Here is a 24,469-nt window from a genome sequence, read left to right as displayed (position 1 = left end):
TGTCATTTTTTTTGCTTATCAGGATTTCTTATATTATTTACCAACAGATTTGATCAAATGAAAGATTTCTCTTGGCTGGTTACCTGGGAACCTGATCCGTTTATCCCCTGCCCAGAGGACGAGGCCTGTTTCTTTCTCCAAACTTTAACAGTCCCTGACAGCTGCTGACAAATTTCCTCTCCGTCCTCGCGCTGAGGAGCTCCCTCCGGCTTCAGTCCAGCTTGAGGACGTTCTCGCTCACAACACAATGAGGTCTTCAAATCTCGCCTCGTCTTTTAAGCGCGCTTTTATTTTCCAGTTCCTTATTTAGGTTTTGTTGTGTAATGGATAATTCCTCATCTCTCAGCTGCTCAAATACCTTTTGGGCAATAGATAAAAAAGCAGAACAGCATTTCACAACATTCTTTCTCAGCTTCAGTGGAATTAACCATGTTGGAGTGGTATCACTTGCATTAAAAACAATTCAACAATCGTCAGGGATTCATCATCTTGTTGGACAGTTGCTGCTCTGAATGCAGGGAGATTTCATATTTTTAAGATATCACCCATGTACTCTGCTGTGAGTTGGACCCGTGAATGACGGGGTATTGATCTGTTGCTAGTTCCACCACTTGTCTAGATTGAAAATATATCCACATCTGCTGGGTGGGCTGTCACAAAATGTTGCGTTTGTTTACCTAGACAATGATTGCTAATGACTTTGGAGAGCAATGTATTGACAAGTCTGAATTGTCATCACGCAACACAACATCAATTTGAATCTTTGTTTTGTCCAATAGCTTGGTTTAAAAGAAAACGCCTGCACAACCTGTGCTAGGATGTTATATTTAAGTATTTAACAATAATTTAACATGTTACCTTTTTATACTTCGAGCAGTATTTGGAAGTACATACAAAATAGCGCCTCTGGCCTGGAGGCAGAAAAATGGGAGGTAGAAGGTTAAACAAAAGTTGTTCCAGGCCTTGTCAAGGTTGGCTTACCAACTGGGCAGCTGCCCTCAGGCTTCAGACCCCCAAACAAGTTAGGTTTCATGTGGGTCAGTGGGGACCAGCACAGGAAAACCAAACCAGAGGCATTTACAGGTTGAGTTTGGTACTTGCTGTTCTACTGTACGACTCTGTGACTAACAGGGTTTGCTTTCATTTATTTTCCCCCCACCGAACTCTTGTTGCATGTTTCCTTGAACAGTGTCACACTCACAAACCATTACACACACAGACACACACACTCCACTCCTCTTAATCTATGTCTGCCGTATTGGTCTTTAATGAGGTGTGAACAGAGGACCGCAACCCTCCCTCCCTCCCCCTCTCTCTCACCCCTGTAAGCGACAGAAAGGGACAGACAGAGCGACGCAGACGTACAGCACACAGCAGACAGATAGTGCTGGAGAGAAGGCGATGGGAGAGTTAATGGGAGAGAACGAGGTCTTTTTTTTCTCCTCTTTCATTACTCCATCCCCCCATCCATCATCATGTGATCACAGCACGAGCAGATCACAGAGCCTGTGAGGGACACTTTAAAGATTTTCTCTGGAGCTGATACCAACACCCGGCTTTTCAATGTTCCACGTGTGTAGGAGTGTGTGTGTGTTTGCTTATACAGTTCGTTTATAGGGAAGGGGGTCAGGCTGCTTGTGTTCCTAGTCCCTCGGTGAAAAGCCTGCCCACTCCCACTCATAATAACCCACCGCAGCATCATGGTTTTGTAGTTGAAGACCAGCCAGCTTCACTAATGCATCCCACATTTGTGCGTCTGTGTGAATGTGTGTGTTCGCATGCCTCCCAGCATTGTGGGATGCTATACAGACGAACGGCACCTCAGCAGCGTGCCCTTGATTTGGATGAAGGGCAGCATTTCTGTTCGAATTTAACAGCCTTCTCCTGCTTTGTTACCTTTGGCTTTAAAATGACATCGCAGTGGCCAAATATCAACCTCATGTTCTCTGAGCTTATTAAAGAAAAAATAATACAGCAGAAACTTTGATTACCTTCCAGGTTTGGGATTTCACCTTCAGCCGGCTCGCTGCAGCCTGCAATTCAAAATTCATATTTGACTCAGAGAGAGAGTTTCTATATTCCCTATGTGTCCTCACGAGACATTTTTTTCAAACTCCCAAAAACATCCCATCTTCTCAGCTTAAACTGCAAAGTGAGGTCACCGCAATGAATAGCATGTCATGTCCCTTTAATTGAAAAGCAGTAGAGTCACCCTGTTTGCTCAGATGTAATCCAGGAAGTGGGAACAGGCGAAAGACGTAGGAGAAAAAGCCTTGAGCTGGAAGACGGTAAAACAAGTGATAACTCAGCAGATGTGTGTGTGTGTGTGTGTGTTTGTGTGTGTGTTATTCCTCTGGACTTAAATAGAATCTCCCATTTACGCTGCCCCACACAACTAAATTGGTTATGGAGATCCCACTGGAGCTTTGTTATGAATATTTGGAGACGCATACCAGACAAACACAATATTATACTGGTATTTAATGAGAAAAATATCACTATCATCAACCATTTTTGAGTTGTTAATAGAAGAATGTGATGTGACAACAATAAGAGAGTACATTGGAACAAGTTGTGTTAATCCTCCAGTGCATATTGGCCTTTGTAATTTGATTTCACTGTAAGGACTGTCCTATAGCTTATGCTAACATGCGGTTATGTTTTAAAGGCTTTAAAAATGTAAATTTGTCCTTTAAGGCTAAAATGAGGCTGGAGAAATGACAAATACAATTTTATACAATCTAGTGACATTAGAAATTACAAAAAAATGGTAAGGTCCCATATCTTGTTTTATTTATGTATTCTCTATGGGACCATTCTAGAAAGGCTTGAAGTAGACTGTGATGAAATATCCTCTACACAAGGTTTATTTACAAGCTTTTTTTCTGGACCTTTCAACCATATCCAACAGCCTCCTTCATTAAATACACTTTGCTCTTATAATAATTATCTCAGAGCTTTTTCATGCCCAATTTATCTCCTCTTCACTTACATATTAATTCGCAGAGCAGAGTAGATTTGTCAAACATAAATCTGTTGTGTGCAACTGCTGTATTAATAGCACATGACTAAATCTTTCAGGTCTTCTCAGAAACTGTTGCCGGCAGCAGCAGCGGCTGTAAAGCGTTCAGGTTATTTCCAGCCCTTGTTGCATTTTCCATTTTCCTGGTTATAACATCACGGCAATCGATTGTGTGACTTCAATCATTTCCCGGGTGCTTATAAAGGCAGCATCCTCTCTGCGTAGTGCATGGTAACCAGTTGAGAAGGAGATGGGAAAGTGTCCATTTCACATAACAACAAACTTCCAAACTTACTTAACCAGTATAAGTGATAGTTTGTGGCTGAGCTCCTCGTTACTATAAATACACGCAGCTCCTTTCTCTCCTTCAGATTCACGAACCGCAATCAGAACGCCCCAAAAAACTCCCTATTCTTTTCTTGTCATAATGAAATGGAATAACCTAAGCATATTTTACTGAGAAAAAAAAGTAATTAAGGTAATGAGATTTCTTTACAGGCACAAGGAAAGGCATAATTCACTCCTTTTTTTAAAATTAGTAATTAATGAGCTCACATAGTCATAAATTCCCTGTTATCAGCCCACTCTCCTGAGCAAACTGCACGATCTTTTATTTGAGAGAATTACAGAATTTCTTCAGTGATGGTAAATAGATGGTCAACAAAACACATGACTTTTACACCACCATTCCCATCCTGTTTCCTCCCAACTACTTCTTTTTTCTCTTTAAATCTCGACTCTGAGAGGGACCACAGGTCGGTTCCTTCCTTCCTGCTGCTGTCAGACTTTACAACCTGCCCTGCAGCTCCCTGTAGACCACATGCACCAAATTCTGGGACCTGCACTATATATCCACTTCATAAAAAAAACAAAACAATCCTGTTTACACTCCATAAATATTCAGCTTACATTGTATTTAGTATCGCCATTTCTTTATCTACTTAATTATTAATTACTTTATTGCTGATGTAACACCTCATATTTCCCCAGTGAAGAATTTTCTTCCCATTAATATTGTTTGCTTTGTGCGTGGATGGGGGTTGGGGGAGTGGTTGATATTGCTTTTATTGTTTTTTTTCTGTAAAGCACTTGCGATACAAATTGATTGATTATCGTTGCTTAGATTAAACAAACATGAACCATAGACAGTAGCAGTGGTACAAAATGGGCAGACGAGTTTTTGGCAATTTCAATTTTGCCTTTTTGTTTGGAGGCCTAAGAAAATCTTAATGCAGTCTTTACCAATGTTGATAATATTGATGGGGAGACTTCATGTCCACCAGAGATGATGTAAAATGACCAAGCTAAATATATTCATTATATTCCGCATAAAATAGCAATAATAAATAATAATAGCAACTAAATCTCTTAATTCACTTCACATAGCAAATTTAACCATGAGTGGAACATTAAGTTTGAAGGATGTTGAGGTTGCATCGTGAAACGTCCCACGTGTTGCACGATCACAGAGGTCAAATGGCGATATCAGTCTCCAGAAATAATAAGGGAACGCAAAAACAAGTCTGCTCTTGTAGCTTGCAGCTTGTATGCTAATGCTCTCTGCTGCAGTGAGTTACATCAGTTCAGTGTAAACTTTAAAAATCTTCCCTCACTCTGTCGCTGCTCCTAATTTCTGCAGGTTCAGCTCGACGCCTGCGATCCAGTCAAACCAACGAGTCATTTGTACCGAGACGAGCCTCGTGCCTGCGAGTATTTCTGAGCGTGCGGAGATGGAAAATCTCACTGATACCACTTCCAAGACTAGAACCAATTAGGGAATCATCATAATGAGGAGCCTCTAAGTGCGCGTCTTTTGTTCCTCGGCAGCTGTCTAATTGGTGCTGGATTTCCGAGGGAGTTGGGATGAATGTTGCTCCAAAGTGACCGTGGTACACTTTTAAAGCAGCCGCTGCCTCGTGGCTGACAATTTGACAACATGCATCACATGGCTCGTGCAGAAGGCTCCGTTTAATAGGTTACTCCAAGCGCTTATGGTATTTCAAGGAACACGTTCCAGTCAGCTGGAAACACTGAATCTCCTGCAGCCGCTTTTAACCTTCTCATGTCCACTGCAGCTGTGAATGATTTTTTACCTCAGGACACACTGTAGATTCAAGAACGATTGACGGGTCACAGTTTGCACTGTCGGAGCCATTTCATAGCTTACACACTCATTTGTAGCCCACGAGGAAAGAATAGCATTGGTATTGAAGCAGCTGCTGCTTTGAAAGTCTGAGTCACCGTAACCCATCCCTGTTTTCTCTCATCAGCCCTTTAAATATTGTAGGCATGCATGTCCATAGGGGCCAAAGATGTGGAATTTAATGTGTTTTCTGTCTTTGTGTTTCTCTTCACAGCCCCATTGACAGACAAGCCGCCAAAAATCCTCTCCCCTTCAGAGAGCCAGATGAGCGTCATAGAGATGGTGACAGGTAAGAACATACGTCTCATTCCCCACTCTGATTGGCTGTTTCCTGATGGGCGTCAGACTTGTGGCATATCTCTCCCCTCGTTGAAATGACTCAGATTTCAGGATTAGCCGCTCAAAGCCAAGTCGTGTTCTACTCAACTGGAGCTTTTGTTTTCTGCGCTTTATGTCGATTTCTCAATTCCTTCCTTGTGGTCAAATAGGTTTCTAGTACATGCTGTAAATCTTGTATTCATTACAGCATAGAGAACTGGGCCTTTCTTTGAAACCTCTCTAAAGCTTCCTCTTTTTTTAGAGAGTATTTCATCATATTTTAGTAAGATGCCTCCTTGTTGATGCTGTTTGCACAACATTTCTTCCATGTTGAGCTTTTCATCTCAGTCAGGAAAACCGTCATTACGTCATTTTCACCGCTCTATCGCTTCCTAAGTTTTGTGTCCGTGCACCAGTTAATTCAAATCATTTAGTTTTTTAACTTTCATTGTTGAGTTGCTGTCCAGCAAATTGACGCTTCCTCTACAAATATTTTTACACAACTTCTGTAACCATTTCTGTCTGGCTTTTAATTTGAAATATTTTCAGGAAGTGTAGATTTTTACTGACGTTTACATAGGCACCTGTACTCCAACTATTGACCTATTCTGAATAAGACTTTATTTTGATTATGATGCTTATATGAGCTACTAATAGAATATTCCATTATGACTCGTGCAAACACAACGTCCTACTACTTGTTTACACCCGAACACAGGACATGGGATAGGAGATAGGACGTGCGATTAAGACATACATGTCTTCATTATATGACTAAGTTCTGAATTCTCCACGTCTTGATTACATTATTCAAAAACATGGCAGCAACTTATTCAGGCAATTGTAAGAATATTGGTGTCTATAAAAATGTCTGACAGTTTCTCATCTCTGAATGAAAGCACTCTGCGTGTAAACATGTAGAATGAGATTAAAGTTATTGCTGTGGAAATGTAAATGATGTTGAATTTACATTGTGAGGCACTATAATTCCAATTTCTACAATGACTCACAACAAAAAGAAAACATTTTATGATGAGAAAAATATCCAATGTTTGATACCAAAGCAGTTAAAGACAACACATCAGACTAATCATAAAAACAATGCTGTTGCAAGTTGCAGTTTTCCATCTATCATCATCTATCAAAGATTTGCATCTCCACTCGAGTGCAATAGGGAATGAAATGTCATTTGTTTGCACTCCTTTAAGGTGTCTCAAGCTGTCACAACAAATATACACCTCGCCTTGTTATAGAAACCGCTGCACTGTCTTTTACCAATTAAAATTGATCTCCAATACTTCCCTGCATGTTCCATTTGTGCGTCGCCGCAGCACGGATTTGACTCAAAGTAACCCGGGCGGTGCTCAGCGCAAGATTTTCAATTAGGCCTCTCCACTTTCTGTTCCCCTCTGTGAATGGACCTTGAGTTTCCACGATGCTAGAAGAGAAACAGGATGAGTCGTTCGTCACATCTGTGGATAAAACGAGAGTGATTCAGCGGGTATGAAAGCGCTGCCTGCTGCTTCGTCTCCTCCCATCGTATGGAGTGCCTCCTCATTGTGTTCACGCTCGTCACATCTATCTTAGTTATCTAGTGCAACACGAATGCAGCTTGTATTTGCTCGTCCGTAATGAGTCAGTAATGAATCAAAGTGGTGCTTCTGAGAAACCATACATAATATCTCTTCCTATTATCTTCAAATTTATAATGTTAGCATTACTTCAAATGATTGCCTCCGATTCTCCCGCGTGCGGCTGCCTCGGCGCGCGGGAGTCTTTCATATGCCTTACCAGCTTGTGATGCACGGGGGTCTCATGGGAAAATTCCCCGCTTTGTGCCTTATTGGGCGAAAGCTCAGCTGTTGGTGGAAGGGAAAATGGGTCATGATGGAGGCTTGCTTTGAAGTAGATTTGTCACGGGTGGTGAGCACAACTGGCTCGCAGAGGTAAAAGGTGGCAATCAGGAAGTAGGCGCAAATCATTGTAGCTCTGAATTGATGGTGGGTAAAAGGCTCTCCGGCATTTTCTCATCCGATTAGGTGTTTTCATAGTGGATGATGGTGATTGTCAAAATATTACCTGATGGCTGGGAGAACAGGCGAGGGAGAATACAGTATGTGCCGCTTTTCTTCTTTTTGAATAGTTTGATTATTCTATAATGTAGTTTTTACATTACAAAAAATTACCTATGGGATTTTCAGTTTTTCAGCTTTCTAGACCTTCATCCCTTTAATCAGATTGAATTTTCATTGTGGTTTTGATTCTCATGAAGGATTAGTGAGAATAGTTATTTTGACGTTCCTTCCCACACCTGTGCACCCTTTGATATTCCACACAGTCAGAGTCAGAAGCTCTGTGTACATAATACATTTGATTATTTGACTGTACAAGCCCATGTCATCTTCTTGTTGGGCTGGCATCGCTTTTGTCATCCAAAGTTGACTTGTGGTAGTTTTGGTGGACTTTTTAATATTGGGTCTCCAGTGGAATGTCGCAGCGTAAATGGCTCGCGGTTAATTGGGCAGGTGAGAGCGAGAAAGCCAGAGCGGTGGGGATAGGGAAATGTGGAGAGACTCTTTTCAAGCTCTCGTTGTGGCACTCAGGGGACGAACAGGAAGAACAGCGGGATCTGTAAATGGCGGCTGTGGGGGGACCGTTTAATCAGCGCATACTTTCGTCCGCGTTTCCTTTTTATTTATTTATTTATTTTGTTGTGGTTCTTCACTTATAATTAATTAAGTTTGATTAAAACCTGTTGTGTAAATGCTCTTCCCGGCTCTCGGCGGGCTTGTCTTTTCACTGCTTCCTCCGCGGGACAGATCGGAGACAGTTTGGCTCCGTGATTCAGTCTGACACTCCACTGCACACTGCTTTTTGCTCTGTCGTGCGCCGATGTAGAATAATTGACTGCGGTCTAGCCGAGCAGACTAACTGCAGTGCACGTCCGATTCGAGTAGGCTGCTAATGCGTGCAATTTGTAAACAGTAAACACTTTGACAACCAGGTGATTAATTTCCTTAATGCATGGACATGTTTGTGTTTTCTCCATAGAATCAATGTGCAATAAAACTGCTTGTGTCACTTCTTTCCCTTCATTCTGCTGCTGCTGCTGCTGCCACGTTTGATTTACTATTATGCTGTTGTCTATGCACAGCTGACATGTCACTTGCCTTCCCATCCTGACATTTTATTTTGGGCGAGATTGAATTTACGATCACAGCGGCGCCCCCCGTTTGTGATGCTCATTCTGAGAATACCCAGCAAGTTCCCCTTTGCGATCCTGATTGGCTGTTGGAACTTCGAGCCCTTTCGCCCGCCTCCTTCCTCGGGATCTCACGCTCCATCCCCCGACGCCTGACTCCGCAACACCGCAACAACTTTTCTAAATTGCTACAGTGATGTGTCTAAACCTCTTTGCTTAATTTCTCTAAAAAATCCCATTTCAGCTCACACGACTTTAAGAAGCCATCCACCTTTGCTACTGTTCTGCATCACCACTCACATATTTAATCCCAAGAGTTGTTTCGTGTTGGGGTAATTGAGTTAGTGATTTGTTTTGTTTCCCTCAATGGCTTTTTGGGAGCCTTTAGGGGCTGTGAGGGAATTTGTTGTTTTTCAGTCAATGAGGGAGTAGCTCAGCAAAACATTGTAAAGGCAAGAAAGGGTCAAAGGTCTTTAGTACGCCTCCAATACGAAATGCAGTCGTCACCCATATATTCTGATGTCCTGGGACAAATTAGTAGTATATTAGTATGTAGTTGATGTATTTTTTGGTTATACTTGTATTAGTGAAATCACAGACTGTATATAAAGAAGGACGACATGACAGCTCCCCAAAGTGAATCCCCCAGTCGGTACGGCGCAGACTCTGGCTCCATTTGCGTCATCGGTGCCAGATGGTGGCGTTCTTATCTGGAAAATGTTTGCTTCCTTCCTGGACAGTGGGAGGAAGTGGAGATGCCCCGTCTAACTTTTTATACAGCCTATGGCCAGATCTCATATCCTAAAATAAATAAATTTGTTATGAAATCATATTCTTTTCATGTCTTATATCATATTTTTGACGGAGATTCAATATATTTCTAATCACAACTCATACAAAAGGCCTTTTAAATCACATAGTTTCGATAAGACATAGTATCACTCCCTCTTATAAAGGGATCCTTTGTTTTTCTGAGCTCGTCTGTAACAATCTGACAATCTGCACTTCTCTTAGAGGTCGGTGAATAATAATAATAATAATAATAATAATAATGTGAACTAGAATTAGATTTTCAGTCACTCATCGGAAGGAGTTAAATTGTCTAATAATATGAACGGAGGATACCTGAGTGAGATCAAAGCCAGTATTATCCTGAATTGAGTCTGCACCCACCTCAAATTAGACTTTGCAGTCCTTTTGTAATGACGAGGTTAGCCGCATCAATATACTGTTATTCCTGTGCATGTCAGGTCACTGAGAGACTCTCACTTCCTTTAAGCTGATGCTGAACCCCTCACAAACTGGAAGATAAATTGAGAAACACATGGAAATTCTATCCTTCTCTTATTCCTTTCGTCTGTGTTTGTTACATCCTCCGTAGAAGAGCGTGCCATTAGGAGGAACTGATGAACTACGATGAGACAGCAGACAAAATGTCACCTTTCACCTCACTGACGGAGCAGAGTTGAAGCTCAGGCCAACAGATGGTTTTGAAATGTATAACCTTTACTTGACTTTATCCATCGATGAATGGTGATCATTTCTTGACGTGGCTGTATGATCTTCCGGCGCGATGTTTGGGATCTTCTCTCATTGATCCAGGCGCGGCTTTCAATATTTAATGATTATTATTGATTCCTTGGACCTCCTGCTGACATATCCAGTGGGATGGAGGCACGCCATGCCACAGATAGGCTGACATGTGTGATAGATCATGTTCAAGGTAAATACTAAGAGTCCGAGAGAGAGGTTGTAAACATGAAAGGGTCAGGAAGACATAATGATTACATGAACACATGCTTTATTGATTTTTGTTGGGGTTTTTTTCTGACTTGTAACATAGAAATCATGCTTGACTCAAACATTTCCAATTGAATACGACATTAAATACATTTAACAGGATAAAACCTGAAAAAAATCTACTTAGAAGCAAATAAAAAGGGCAAGATTGAAAAGCACTGATTCATTCCAACATGAAGAGCTGCAGGGGCCTTGAAAGATAACAGCATTTAGATCACAGGGAACTTTGTGGTTTTGTGGCTGCAAAGGTACAAAGAACTGTTCAGGCATTAGTGCAAGGTGTAAAACGATAAGTGCTGCATGTTGCTTTCAGATTTTGTTTTGTTGACTTGGCTCGGATCAAAAACTAAACCATGGCTTGGTTCGTTTTGAAGGTTCAGAACTTTTTGGTGAAAATGCTCTTAGTGTGAAATCACCCATGATATTTGTCTATAGCTCAGGACAAGGAATAGAATTATTCAACGTGTATCACATGATTCTACAATATAAATAACAAATACCCACACTCAAACATTTTCTTGCCTAAAATGCGAACTTTATGTATTTAAATTGCACATAAAACTTTCATGTAACTTTATCACGCAAGTTCAGAGTTTTCTATCATTTTTGATTGAATAAAGTTACACTTATTCATACATTTAACATAACATTTACATACAAACATTTTAATATGAATGTTAGAAATAAGTGCAGCTTGATTTAAGTTAGCATTTTAGGCAAATTTGTGCAATTGAATGGACTGACAGAGCCGGAGTGCACCAGTGTATTTATTCATCTATCATATAGTGCTGAAATTAATCTTCAGCCTGAATGATGTTAATATGAATTCTCAGTTTTCTTGTATTCTCACGTGTATATAAGGCTGCTTGTGTTTGTTTTCACACTATCGTCAAGACTTGAGTGTTAAAGCTACTACAGAGGTACAGACGACACAGGCCGATATTTACCCACTCAAGTTTGAACCGGAACGCACCTTCAAAGCATCACTTGATTTAATGCAGCAGCTCAGTGTTATGTTCAGTATATTCTGCAGGCAGAGAATCATCATGGTTTCCCTCCCGCTTTGTCCGTCCAATGCTTTTGTGGTCACAAGGTCTCATCAAACCATGTGGAATATTTTAGTTTTGTACAAAAAAATAGAGAAGGTCTCACACAGCACAGCAGCACCTATCAGCAATATCAAATACACACACTCCCCCACACACCAGCCATCCCTCTAAATGTCACAGGCTCGGCAGAACGCTTCGTCGATGCCAAACGTTCAGAGGCCCTGGGATCAATATTACATCATTTCTCTCAATTAGGGCATATTTATTCCCCTCAAGTTATTGTACATCTGCGAGTGATCCTATCTGCATTCCTGGCGAGTCTCCAGATGAGTCCGGGCCCTGGAGGAAGGAATAGACGGATGTGAGATAAAGATGAAGAGAGAGGAGGAAAGAGAATGAAAGAGAAATGTGGGTAGGGGGAGTTTGGGCAAAGAGTTGGAGCAAGGGAGGAAAAGTGAGCGAGATCATTTAAGATTCACAGAGGGGATGAAATATGATGGTGTCTTACCTTGGGTTATTACAGATGAAAGTGGATACAAGACGGCACACTGTCCCAAATGGTTAATATGCCCTGCAGCACAGAGTCATAAATCGTGATAGGCATATTAGAGAGGGGGGGTGTCGGTGGTGAATAGAGGAGATTCTTGGCGAAGGGAAGCTCCCATTAGTGTTTTACATAATGTACAGTAATGAAGGGGACAGTTTCGCGAGACCTGATCGGCCCGCTGGACCGAAGGAGGCTAATTCTGCTCGGTAGTTGAGCATATCCACCAGAGTGTGACCACGGGGTTGATACCCTGTTAGCATTTGATTGACCTCAAAAGTCAAGCTACCGTCCCACATTGACTGCTCCCCGCTCTACTTCCTGTCAGCAGCTCCCACCCGCAGCCTTGTACCTGTCTCGGCAAAAAGAGGAAAAATGGCCGAAGGCATTTGCTCTCCTTATCAGAAAATAGCACCGAGAACGGGCGTTTGCACTTGAGTATTAAGATATACTGCCTCTTGTCTGTGCCAGCAAAGCTTACACTCTCTGGGTAGAACTATTAATCATAAACCGGGCCTTGGCATGGGGTCTAAAGGAAGTCTGATGGTGTCACAAACCCTGCCTCCTCCATGTTAGTGGATGGGACGTGGACCAGACAAAAAACAAAGTCATGATCGACAGCTGAGACTGACCCTCGTTGGTCGAGCATGTGTACCAACGGGACCCTGACTCTTTGACTCCAACGGCGAAAGATGGGGCTATTCGTATCCGGGATATTTTGGCATCTTTATATACAGTCTGTTCTGTGTTTAAAGCCGTTTTTTTTGTCTTATATTACTATTGCTGCAGTGGTATAGTCATATTGAATGCAGTTTTGATGCAAGGTACTACCAGAATGATGGCAATAATTGACAAGATAGTTTTTTATCTACCTTAACCCACTTGCTTTTTTGGTTTGCACAGTTATGCACGAGTTGCTTAACTTTCACTACAATAGCCCCTTCAACCACTTGCTCTATGATTCTTACTCTGGTGTTTCTGGGTTTGTTTCAACATAGTGGGGCGTTAAAGCTGCTGGTCTTTACTCATTTAGCCTTTCAGTCTCCATGGCTTCCTCAGCACATGAACTAAGAGAGCGCACGCTGAACCAAAATCAGCGATACACCCTGTCTGGTATTCAACCTCATTTAAACACCAGCATATGGATTACCGGCAGCGGGAGGACTCGCTCAGCAACTCGCTCTGCACCCTGTGACAGCTTGGCACCTGCTTTAAATGTAAACGCACCTTTTAGTGGGGGAGTTAAGTACACTTTTGTGAACCCCTACTGAAGAACTTCGAGTGCTAGCAGGCGGAGGAGACATTATTGCTCGGGTGATAAGAAAAAAAACGTTTTCTTTCTAAATACGTCTTTACAGTGCTACTTCAGCCCTGGACTATTTTGAGCTTTATTTCGCTGAACGCTAAAAGAGGAGCTTGCATCTTGCTTCTCGAGAATTTATCAGCCTCTGAAAAGCCAGTTCAACAGTAAAACCCGGAGCCAAAATGCAAACCCTGCAAACTTCCCCCTCATCATCATTCCCTTGGCAGCGGGTTGATGCCTGGTTGAACTAATTGCCCTTGCTGTATTTCCAGCCAAACAGGTGGCCATATTGGATTCCTTCTGGCAGCATTTATGAGAATGTGCTTCCAGGTTGGACCGAGATGACAGTGCCTCCTCTCTGCCCAGGATGTGACCTTGGTTGGGCGATGGTCCCTCTGCACTGGCTCTGTTCTCACATTGGCCTTTTTGGCCAACTTCTGATTGTGTGTGTGTGTGTGTGTTATTGTTTGTGTGTGATTGTGTGTTTGGGAGAGAGCATCCTCTGATGTGTAGCCAGATAGTTAAAGGGCCAGGATGACAGTCAGGACAGGAGGGAGGCGACAATGACAGCAAACTTTGTAACACTTAAGAACACATGAGAACACGGATATATAATGTCATGATCAAAGACGGTACAGAAAAGCGGACATAGACTCCAGGGCCACAAAGTGAAGCCAATGCGGAAGTACCTGAAACCTGTATTCTCTCCAATGACCAGCGGAGGGCGACTGAGAAATCAAAAGAGCCAAGATGGCACTGGACAAAATTCCAAACTTCAAAACGGCCGTTCACAAACCAATGGGTGACTTTACGGTGAATTGCCACTTGGTCATAAAAAAAGCTGTGACACACACAAAAACACACACACACACACACACATTTACGCATGTACATGAAAAATATCTTTAAGACAAGCAGGAACACAAGTTACTACTTATCATTCACTCGGCCACACATTCACACTCACGCCGGCAAAGGTCATATGCAGCTGTAACCGCCTCACACCGTCACCTCGGGGGACTGATATGTGCTAAAGCAATCTGATATGGTCCGATTTGTCTTCCTCCACACAGACGCGGTGTTTGCCTGCTTCGCGTCGGTCCATTGTATCTACAACTGTGCTCCTTTGTTTGGTCTGTGGGCAGTCCTGCTACAGGGAATAAGAATGTGTCAGATGAAATGTTGCGGATATTTCTCTCATAACTGCTGTGAGTCAGGCAACACCTTGTTTCTAGACCTTATGTAAAGACAGTTTTTTCTCCCCTCAGCAGTGGGAGGGATTATGACACGCTCAGATAGGCCCTGACCTCTTAGCAGACCAGAATAGAATAGAAGAGAATAGAATAGCACACAGGAATACTACCATAGATCTGCCCTCATACAGTCATCTCTAGTCTTTCTTCATATGCAACATGACATTTCTTGCACTTTTCTTTTCTTATTAGTAATTATAGTTTGCTTATCCTTTTAGTTTACCCAATTTATTCATCATTACATTATAAACATTACACCCTGTGTTTATTGAAACTTACTAACAGTACACAAATATGTATCTTCTCTAATCTCGTACTTTATGATGATTCATGCAAGTGACAAAATGACAGTAACTGAAGGATATATATATTTGGTCCTTATTCTAAAAACGGGACTTATGTATATTTTGTATTGGTAAATATGTCTAAAAAGGAATTGCAAAGAGCATTGAAATTCAAATGTAGCGTGCCAATTATTGTCGTATATAGATCAATAATCGTAGTCATTTACCTTTGCACCAAATATTTAAAATCCACGGTCCACATATTGCATTTAAAATTCTTTGAAAATTTGTACTGTGGTATAACAGTTATTGTAGTATCACTACAGCATCACAGCCACAGTACTACTGCAACTGAATTCCATATCACACATGTTAGACATTTAGTGTGAATCATTTTTGAGCATGTAACTTACTGAACTTGTTTGTTTCTTGTTTCTGATACTTTGCATTATGCTGCTGGTTGCTCAGTGGCTTCTTCATTCACCGTTGAATTCAATCAGCGCATATTGTCATTTTTTCAGTTGGAGCATGAATTGTAAACTGTCACTTCACAGTCCGACACAGTTCTTCTGTTTCCCAAGAATGGAAACCATAGTGGACAGAAAATGTTTAATTGTAGAAAGATTTCATTTCTTCTCCTGGTCCTTGCTGAGAGGAAGCACAGCTACTGTGCCAGCTGACTTGGCAGCACCTCGGTTTAATCTCTGAGACTCAGGCTCACGGTAACATGGAAGCCTCCTTTTGCTTTTTTTTTAGCAAACACACAGCAGACTGCTCACTCTCCCTGCGAGCCACAGGCCAGGGAGAATATATTGGGCATCCGTCCACACAGTGACACAGTATTGGTATTGATTTCAATAATGACAGCAACATAGCTAAGACAAAGTGTTTTCAGGAGATTTGTGCATCGGTGGCTCCCTGGTCCATTATTTGCTGCTGCTGGTGGTTTGATGAGTGGAAAACATCAACAACAGACTCTTCCAGATTATTCTTCTGTCTTTGCATGGACACAAATATTCAGAATTGTCTTAACCTGAGTAACGTTATCCTGATAATAACAACAATATAATTAAGACATGTAGCGTATTCAGACCTACGTCACATTGTGTATTCTCATTTATTTTTTTATCTTTCCTTTTCTCTTCATGTGTTTGTCTATAGCTCTAACTTTATTTTCATTTTTGCTCTTCTTCTCCCCCACCCACCTCATAATGCCAACGTTTTCCACAAGCAGCCATACTCTCCCAGATCCAATACCATTACTCTTGTGAACCTCTTGGGTCTGATTGTCTGAGTGGCTCCATGCACTTGTTCCATGTAAGTTCAAGGTAGTACTCTTGATGTGAAGGGTTTAGAGGTGAGTATAATCACTACATGAGGTAAACATAAACCTGTCTCAGGTGGAAAATAAATGCGGCAGATTCTCCTCAGTTGTCCATATGGATCAAGATTTGGTTATGATATCTATCCAAAGATTTTACCCAGAGAAACCAAACTCAACGTGCTCCCAGCGGCTTTCAGTCTCCTCCTCCATCACCTCTGCAGCTTCCACACATCACATGCACAATTTCTTACTAATGAAGAAAAAAATAGCTGTGAAAATTTCCAACCGTTTTCTGCCAAAGCGCAGCAGTGCCCAGTGCTGCTTTCCAAAAATCCATTTAAAGTCAGAGCTTCGACTTCAAAGTAGCAACAAACAAGCATGTTGTGTTGTCTTGATTTGGCGAGTGGGATTTGGCCGAGCTGTCATTCTGTGGTCTTTGCTGATAATAAATTCAAAGTGGCGTCAAACTATTGTATTCATATCACTGGGTGAAATTATTCTTCCATGACATTTACACCTTAATGTTCAGTCCACCTTATATTAAGTTGCATCCATTTGCATAATCGATAACATGTCCCCGGCCAGTTATACGCAGAGTAGATATTGTCAGTAAGAGTTTCCCAGGATGAACTTAATTAGCCCGTTTCATGGAAGAATCAGTTGGCACATCATATTCAGCACGCTCCGGTTTTTTGGGACGTGTGAGAGAAAAACAGCACTAACCTGTCAACAGCAGGCAGCTTCAGAGGCCCCAGGCTGTGAGTGTGGGCGCCGCCAAGTCACCCCTGTGTGCACGGATCTGTTTGAGAGCGGATCCTGTGTGTGTCTGCGCGTGTGGTTGTGGTGCTCTGTTGTATAAGCCGTGTGTGTTGTCGAGTGTTGTCCCAGTTTACAGGACCCAGAGCGATGACTCATCAACTAACAAAGCAGGATGCGGAGAGGAGTGTGTGTGTGTGTGTACACTTACTACATGTTAACATGTGTACAAAGGTAAAAGGAAGCACAGCAAGAAGGATTGTGAACCATGGGGGTCGTGCTTTCAGTACTGTACCTGTTGCCCTTGCACACACACACACACACACACACACACACACACACACACACACACACTGAGTGACTTTTTGCTTTGCTTCCTTTTCCATCAGTAGATACAGAGAATGAATTCAGATAAATACTAAAAATTTGTGTGTGTGTGTGTGTGTGTGTGTGTGTGTGTGTGTGTGTGTGTGTGTGTGTGTGTGTGTGTCTGTCATCCTCACCGCTCTCTCTCAGGTTTGTCATTGCCTCCTCCGTCGCTGCAGACACACTTTTGTGAGCAGCTGTGGATTCACCAGCTGGTGTTTATGCTCATAACATGTTATGTTTTAATGTTGATGCTACCATACATGGCTGCAGCTAAACTAATAGCGACGATAATTTATGCAAATTTCCGCTCTGTGTTTGTTCAGTTGCAGCTTATAGTTCATTAGTCACCATTAAATACAGTTAACATTATTATCAGTGTTGTGCAGAAAACTCATTAAATCTACTGGAGCCCAATTTCTGCACGCTGGACTAGTTCCAACGTAGAAAAGAGACTAATCGAGCAATCCTACGTGAGGCTACTTATCCATATTACACAAACATAACGTCATGCATCATGTTTGGCATCAGCTGTCCACGTAATGAAAATGCAATGAAGTGGTGTCACCACATGTATTTCCTATTGACACAGGGTGTTGAGAGAAGCACACGGCATCAGTTAAAGTTGAAATCATTAAAAAGAAAGACACTGTGATATAATGTGAGGGTCTGAAAGTTGTTTTTAGGGCTGTCCTTGAGTGGGAACATATTTTGTAGTTTGGAGACACCTTCAGTATATTGTTGGTCACGTGCCAATGGTTTGTGAGTCTTGCTTTTTACGCCTCCAGGCTGGAAACGACCAGTGTCCGGAGGCCCCATGAATTCAGATTGTCCGTCTGTCCCTTTTTCTAGTCAACACAAATTTCTTCCAAACATTTTTTCGTAATATCTCGGACAAAGATTCACCAAGAACTGATTCGATTTCAGTGGTCAAAGGTCACAGTGAGTGAGGGGGGACAGAGGATGCCACATCTTTTGCCTTCACCGAACCTCAGAATTTGGTATTGTGGCAGGTGGATTTTCTCAACTCATGCATTTTGAACATATCTTGAAGGCAGGATGTCTGACAGCTGACTCAGACAGAGCCAGATCTCTCTCACACACACAAAGAGGAAGAAAGAGAGAGAGAGAGTAGCCGGCCCCTTTACACAGAATTTGTCTGAATCGGACAATAGGTTATGGCTCTTGCTGTATTGATTTTCATCCTGTCAGACAGGATGTCCAGGAGACACATTCTGACGGCTTGTCATCGCATGTTACCATCTGAACTCGGCCTTTACCAGCGGATGTTAGTGCTTATTTCCGAAAGGTGGATAATAATGTCCGCCAAACGTCAGTCACGCAGCAAGAAAGAGGAGAAGAAAAAGGAATTCGACATAAAGTGAAGGCACGACTGTCAGAAGCTTGGTCTAAATAACTCATTTACACTTTATACATTAATGTGCCCTCGGGTTAGTGTTCATGGGAGACAGACCTGTGACCAGAACTGACTGCAGGTAAAAAGTTATTTCTTCAGCAGTTCAGTGAAAGTGAATCAGCCACGTGTGCATTTGACACATGGAGGATTGGATATATAGTGTTTGGCCTTGGGTTAGAGGTATTCCCATTCATTTATATTAGCTGAATTGATTTTGTTTTAATGTGAACTTTGGGCAAAGCTCAAGACGTCTTGCTTTAGAATTTAATATCAACCAGCATATTGTGAACTTTAGTTTTACTCTGTGCACGATGCATCTATAGTAATGTGAAATCCCCTCATAGAAACTCATTAAAACAAGCTTCTTCTGTTTTTTTTGGAGGTCATATAAATCAAGGGCCGACGTCATATTACGCTCAAACACTACGTCACATGTTTTATTTTGTGGATGAGTCACCAGGTGAAAGGCGGGGCCGCCACATCCCTAGAAAAGGCACGAACACTAAACCCTGAATCAAATTGGATGGTGTGATTCGTATCGGTGCGTGTCTGCGAGGTACCGGCTGTAATTGAGACGCCTGCATTACGTACACAGCGGCGCCGCGTCCTCGTATCTCCATGTCATTTTTTTCTCAGGGAGCATATCCGCGCTCGTCCGACAGCTGTCAATCTGCCGGCCGCTCACCACTCTACTCGAATACCAATGCACGGTACCTCCTGGTGTGTGTGTGTGTGTGTGTGTGTGTGTGTGTGTGTGTGTGTGTGTGTGTGTGTGTGTGTGTGTGTGTGTGTGTGTGTGTGTGTGTGTGTGTGTGTGTGTGTGTGTGTGTGTGTGTGTGTGTGTGTGTGAGTGATCCCTTGGTTAGAGATACAGGAGCAGAGGAGGACAGAAGAGAAAGCGCCGGGTGTAGTGGAGAAGGGAAAGACGACCGCCACAGGCCCGCTTTATATCGGCCATGAGGATTGGTTTCATATTACAATGTAATGGTATTGGTTCAACCCACTTAATGAGTCACATCATTTCTTATGTTCAAACGGGGTTCTCAGGAATTAAACGATATGAAGGAATTGTTGAATTAATGACCAGCTCTTACTGTATATTGCCATTGCCTCAAGCATGAGGGGGGAGAGTAAAAACTGTTGCTTTACTGGCAGAACGCGAAGAGGTGTTGAGACGAGGGCGAAGCACAGGTTGGAGACAGAAGGCGAGGACCCCAGCTTTGAGGAAATGCTTCTTTTACACCAACATTAGTGGGTATACACAGTTTTTTTACGCGGCTAAACCCTCTAAGAAAAGGCAACTGACTCCTCTTCCATTGCCAGTAAAGGAGTTTGCCTTGTGGATCATGCAAGACGTCCCATTGCAGACAAAAGCCAGGTGTTTAGCAGGTGTTAGTTGGTTTTTTGACCCTCGGAAAAGGAGCTTTATTCTTCAACCCGACGATATATAATGGTTTGACATACATATGGATGAATCCACCTCCAATCGGAGACTCAATTTGCATGAGGACTGTCCCCTGTTTATCATTTCCCCCCTCACAGCTGAATTTGCATAGATTACCATTAAGATGCCAGCCTCCTCTTCTGTGCCCGTCCTCAGGTAGATTAGGAATCGTGGAGACGGAGTCGGCGCTTCAAAGCAGGACTCTGTTTTCACTGACCATCCCACATCGCTCCCAGGCTCGAGCGGTTTGTTCTCCTTTGGGTTATTTTTGGGTCTCATTTTTTGGAATTTAAGTTTTGCCTGTCCTACTTACCACATTCCCCAAAGTGAACTCAAGGCCTTTTTCAGCCTGATCCAGATTTTTTTTTCTTCTTCCTCCCTTTCTCTGTCTGCCTGTCGCTCCCTCGCTCGCTCGATCACTCGCTCCAACTCTCTCCTCAGCCATCTGTTCACGCTTGTGGCATCTCTCGATCCGTCTTCCCTCTCTGCTGTATTTCACTCGTCTGTCTCAACTCTCCCTGCGTTTTATCCCTGTTCCCTCTCGTGGAGCTTTTCCTTTTTCTACCTCGCCTGTGTTTGTATCACATCATTAACAGCCCGTGTGGACTTTTTCTCACAGGCATGTGTTGCTTCTCTTCCACTTTCTCCGCTACCATTTGACAGCCATTCCTCTCTATATCCACCTGTTATATGATTCCTCCCTCTGTGAGATCATGATTTCCTGCATGTGAAAGGAATGGTTGTACCTGTAGTGAGAAAACACTGTTTCCTACGTTATTATTATTATTATTATTAATCTGCGGTTATTTCATTTTTTATTCACAGGCTGCAATTCTGATAATTACCCCCTGCCCTCATATCTTTTTAAATATTTTAAAACAACTCTAGCGTGCACTCTGAACAGGAATTTAAAAGACCAAAGGTTGTTGCCTCTTTTAGCCAATTGCTTTATGGTTTCTAATTTCCTACTGTTCCAATGGTGAAATCAAGCTTTTTATACTTAACATCATAAGGGATGACACTGCTGTACTCCTGTCAAGTTACTATACAATAGAGTATCAGGGCCGTATTAGGAAAAAATAATAATTAATTGGTCATTAATAATTTACCAAAGTATAACTAAACAAGATGCTCCACATTCCTCACTTCAACACAGGTGAACGGACAGATCTGCTGATATTCCTCCTCTAACATTACAGCGGGTTTATTCTTTTTTACTAATATATATATATATAATATTATGATGATTATGAACCTTATTCTTGGAATCTCAGCTTTTGGGGGCTTTGTTCATATTAAGTGGCCTTAATACGCCAATGTAGTTATAACATCAAATTCAACTGCAGTTGATGTGGTAAGTTTGTAATTATATGAATATTACATTATAGTTATGTTGCTCTGTTAAGGAATATATTTTTAGCAACATCAAAACATCAACAATGAAAGATTCTGCAAAATCCCAAACCCCTATCTCAAAAATTAGAGTTTAGATATATTGAGTGTATATTGAGGCAACTATAACACTAAGCTCAGTAAAGATTGTGATAAATGGCAGATATATACTGTGTATTTTTTAAATCTGGTCTATCAAACAAAGCCTGGTGACTATAAGACTTATATTTGTTAGATATTGTTGGTTTGTGAGAGAAAACTCCTTTGGTATACACACGTTATCCTCTTTCTGCCAAATTTGTTAGTCGAGTGGTTCTGTCCCATTTAACACTCACTTGTTATCTCCACTAATCGTAAATGTTTGTGCGAAAAATAGCCTATTTACATATGATTCATTTCACGTCTTATTAAGTGAATCATGTATCAAGTGTGTTCTGAATATTGATTCTCTTTACACAACGGATTTCCTCTTTATGCTTTTTCCTCTTGATGTTTTGTTGAGAGGGCGCATGAGGTTTCGACTGATGGATGGAGGCGTACACACATCAGTAGGTACCTCTGATCCGTGTCGTTGGATGATGTCTGGATGATGTCATCATACGCGTTACAACCAGCAATCTGGAGAAGCTGTTGCCATGGCGATCCCCCCCACCCCCCCCCACCCCCCCACTAGTGAAATGCGGTCAGCGCCCGAAGCAGTGAAACGAGTGTGTCAACCTGCATAAAGGCAAAGAGCGGGCAGTAGGTAGATCGCGCTTGTGTGTGTATGTGTGTGTGTGCGTGTGCGTGTGCTGGAATGCATGTGCACTTCTGTCACATCCCCGCACTCATCTCCTCTCACCTCTCTTAGCTGACAATCCAAAACCCACTTATGTAACGTCTGGTTTATGCTGTGCAGAGTCTTGACTCACACAGTCTGTTGAGTGGAAATAAATGGGCGCTATTTATGTGTTACTTGGCTGCTAAAGAGGAACATCCAAGGTCTGCGCGCTGCAGTGTTTCCCCCCATCGGTAAAGCTTTTGAGGGCTGTGAAATCTGCCTGTCGGCCACATGTATTTGTGTCGTGTGGGATTAGTCGAGTGTTGTGTAGTGTAATCTCATAACGTGCGGGTGTCTCGTATATCAATGCATGTGTGTCTGTATGCAACGCGTGTGAGGATGCATGCATGTGTGTGTGTGTGTGTGTGTGTGTGTGTGTGTGTGTGTAACCTGAATTGAGGCGATTGTGTAGGAAGAAGTGTGGATTATTGTTGTAGCCCTCAAACACATCCATCACACAATGTAAACAAGTGAAGGAAGCATTGAAGCTCATTTTCAAACGATGTAACCATCACTGTCCACGTTTCAAAATCCAAGTAGCGGTGAGAATGAAGCTCACTGGAGACAGGCTCTCCCTGGCACAGACCCGAGCTAGCGGGTCATGAAACTGTCCACAGGTCAGCCTCGGGTAGCGCTGGAAATGGCAGTTATCCAGACACAGCTCCTGCAGAAGACTGTGAAATTCCAGTTTTTTTTTTACGGCTCCGGATGGTAAAGTGAACCCACACACGATGGTGCTGGGTTCTCCGGCGTTTCCACAACAGGTAGAGCGCAACAAATTGCCGTCAAATTGCTCCGTGTTTGGTGCGAACGCAGCATTAGAAATGGGCAAAAGCAGCTGTTTGCCCCTGTGCCCGGACAAAGTAGTATCATAAAGATGCCTGTAGTTTCTTACCAACTCGCAAAGTCTATGCACAAATATGTTTGAAATGAATGCAGGTTATGGACAGATGGCTCCGTCTGTTTCTCTATATATATCTAATGTTGAGCATAAATGAACCTTTACAAACTTGCATCATTTTACGTCCATGTATGTTAACTTGAACTTTGTCTGCTCTCTCTCTCTCTGGCTTTAATGCAACCTGACACACACACTCTCCTTCTTGCATCCGCAGCAACATGAAGTGTCTTGTGATCAGCCAGGCGTAATCAACAGTTACACATGTGCGTACAACTTAATGGGCTGCACTTCCACTGGCTTTGGACAGTCTCTGTTATTAAGATGTTGTTGTTATTATTGCTAAGTCGTTGTTATGGCTCCATTTTGTCACACTGTGCGAAAGATAATGGTCCCCAATGTTTGTCCCCCAAATCTTTGCCGCCATTACAGCCCAATGTTAATCAATTTCACCGCAGAGGCGAACAATGGGGAACAAGCCTCTTGTGCAACAGAGGTCACGAAAACAATTGAGCGGGGTTGAACAGAAACTTAGCCAGGAGATGTTTGGCTCCGCAGCCGGGGAAAGGCATAGAGCTCTCATGAATCTCTAAATATACTTTTTATTCAGAGTGTTTGTTGCATGCAGAGAAAGGTTGCCCGATACTTCTCAGCAATTAAACATAATTACACATATTTGAGATAAAAATGTCCTACTTTTACCTCTTTATGCTTCCAAATTATACCTTATCCTACTTATAGGCAACTACCTTGAAAGTACTAATGTGTCTCACATGTAAAGTACATTTCTCCCTGAGGCGTTCAAAGCCACGGCTTAACCCTCACATGTCACCCGCACCATACTGGAGGTCTCCATCACTTTAATGGGCTGTTAAGCATCATTACGGCCTCTGTGACTTTAGCTAAAACAGAGCCAAGGTTATTGATTCAAGGTGTTCGGGCAGATGCGTGGGTCACGGGACACAATGGCAGCTGATTTAGTGAGTGATTTGGGGGGTTTAAAGCAGTTTGGCATTAATCAAGCAGCTGTACAGAAAATTTGCAATTATGGGTCCACGTCAAAGATGTGCATAGTAAACGAAGTTAAAGTTATGGGTATTGATTTAGATTGATCCGGTCATCAGTGTTGATATG

General features: G+C 42.3%; 1 protein-coding gene across 3 annotated transcripts in view; it reads left to right on the top strand.

Moving 5' to 3' along the window:
- Nucleotides 1-24,469, top strand: part of LOC118103598 (interleukin-1 receptor accessory protein-like 1) — a 260,882-nt gene that overhangs the window by 169,073 nt on the left and 67,340 nt on the right. For all 3 annotated transcript variants that reach the window (XM_035150687.2, XM_035150688.2, XM_035150686.2), the window contains one exon: nt 5,380-5,454. In XM_035150687.2, the coding sequence (XP_035006578.1) occupies nt 5,380-5,454 (75 nt within the window). The remainder of the gene's footprint in view (nt 1-5,379; nt 5,455-24,469) is intronic.

The sequence above is a fragment of the Hippoglossus stenolepis genome, chromosome 24 (assembly GCF_022539355.2).
Source record: "Hippoglossus stenolepis isolate QCI-W04-F060 chromosome 24, HSTE1.2, whole genome shotgun sequence".
Taxonomy (NCBI): domain Eukaryota; kingdom Metazoa; phylum Chordata; class Actinopteri; order Pleuronectiformes; family Pleuronectidae; genus Hippoglossus; species Hippoglossus stenolepis.
This window is presented reverse-complemented; position numbering and strand designations above follow the sequence as displayed.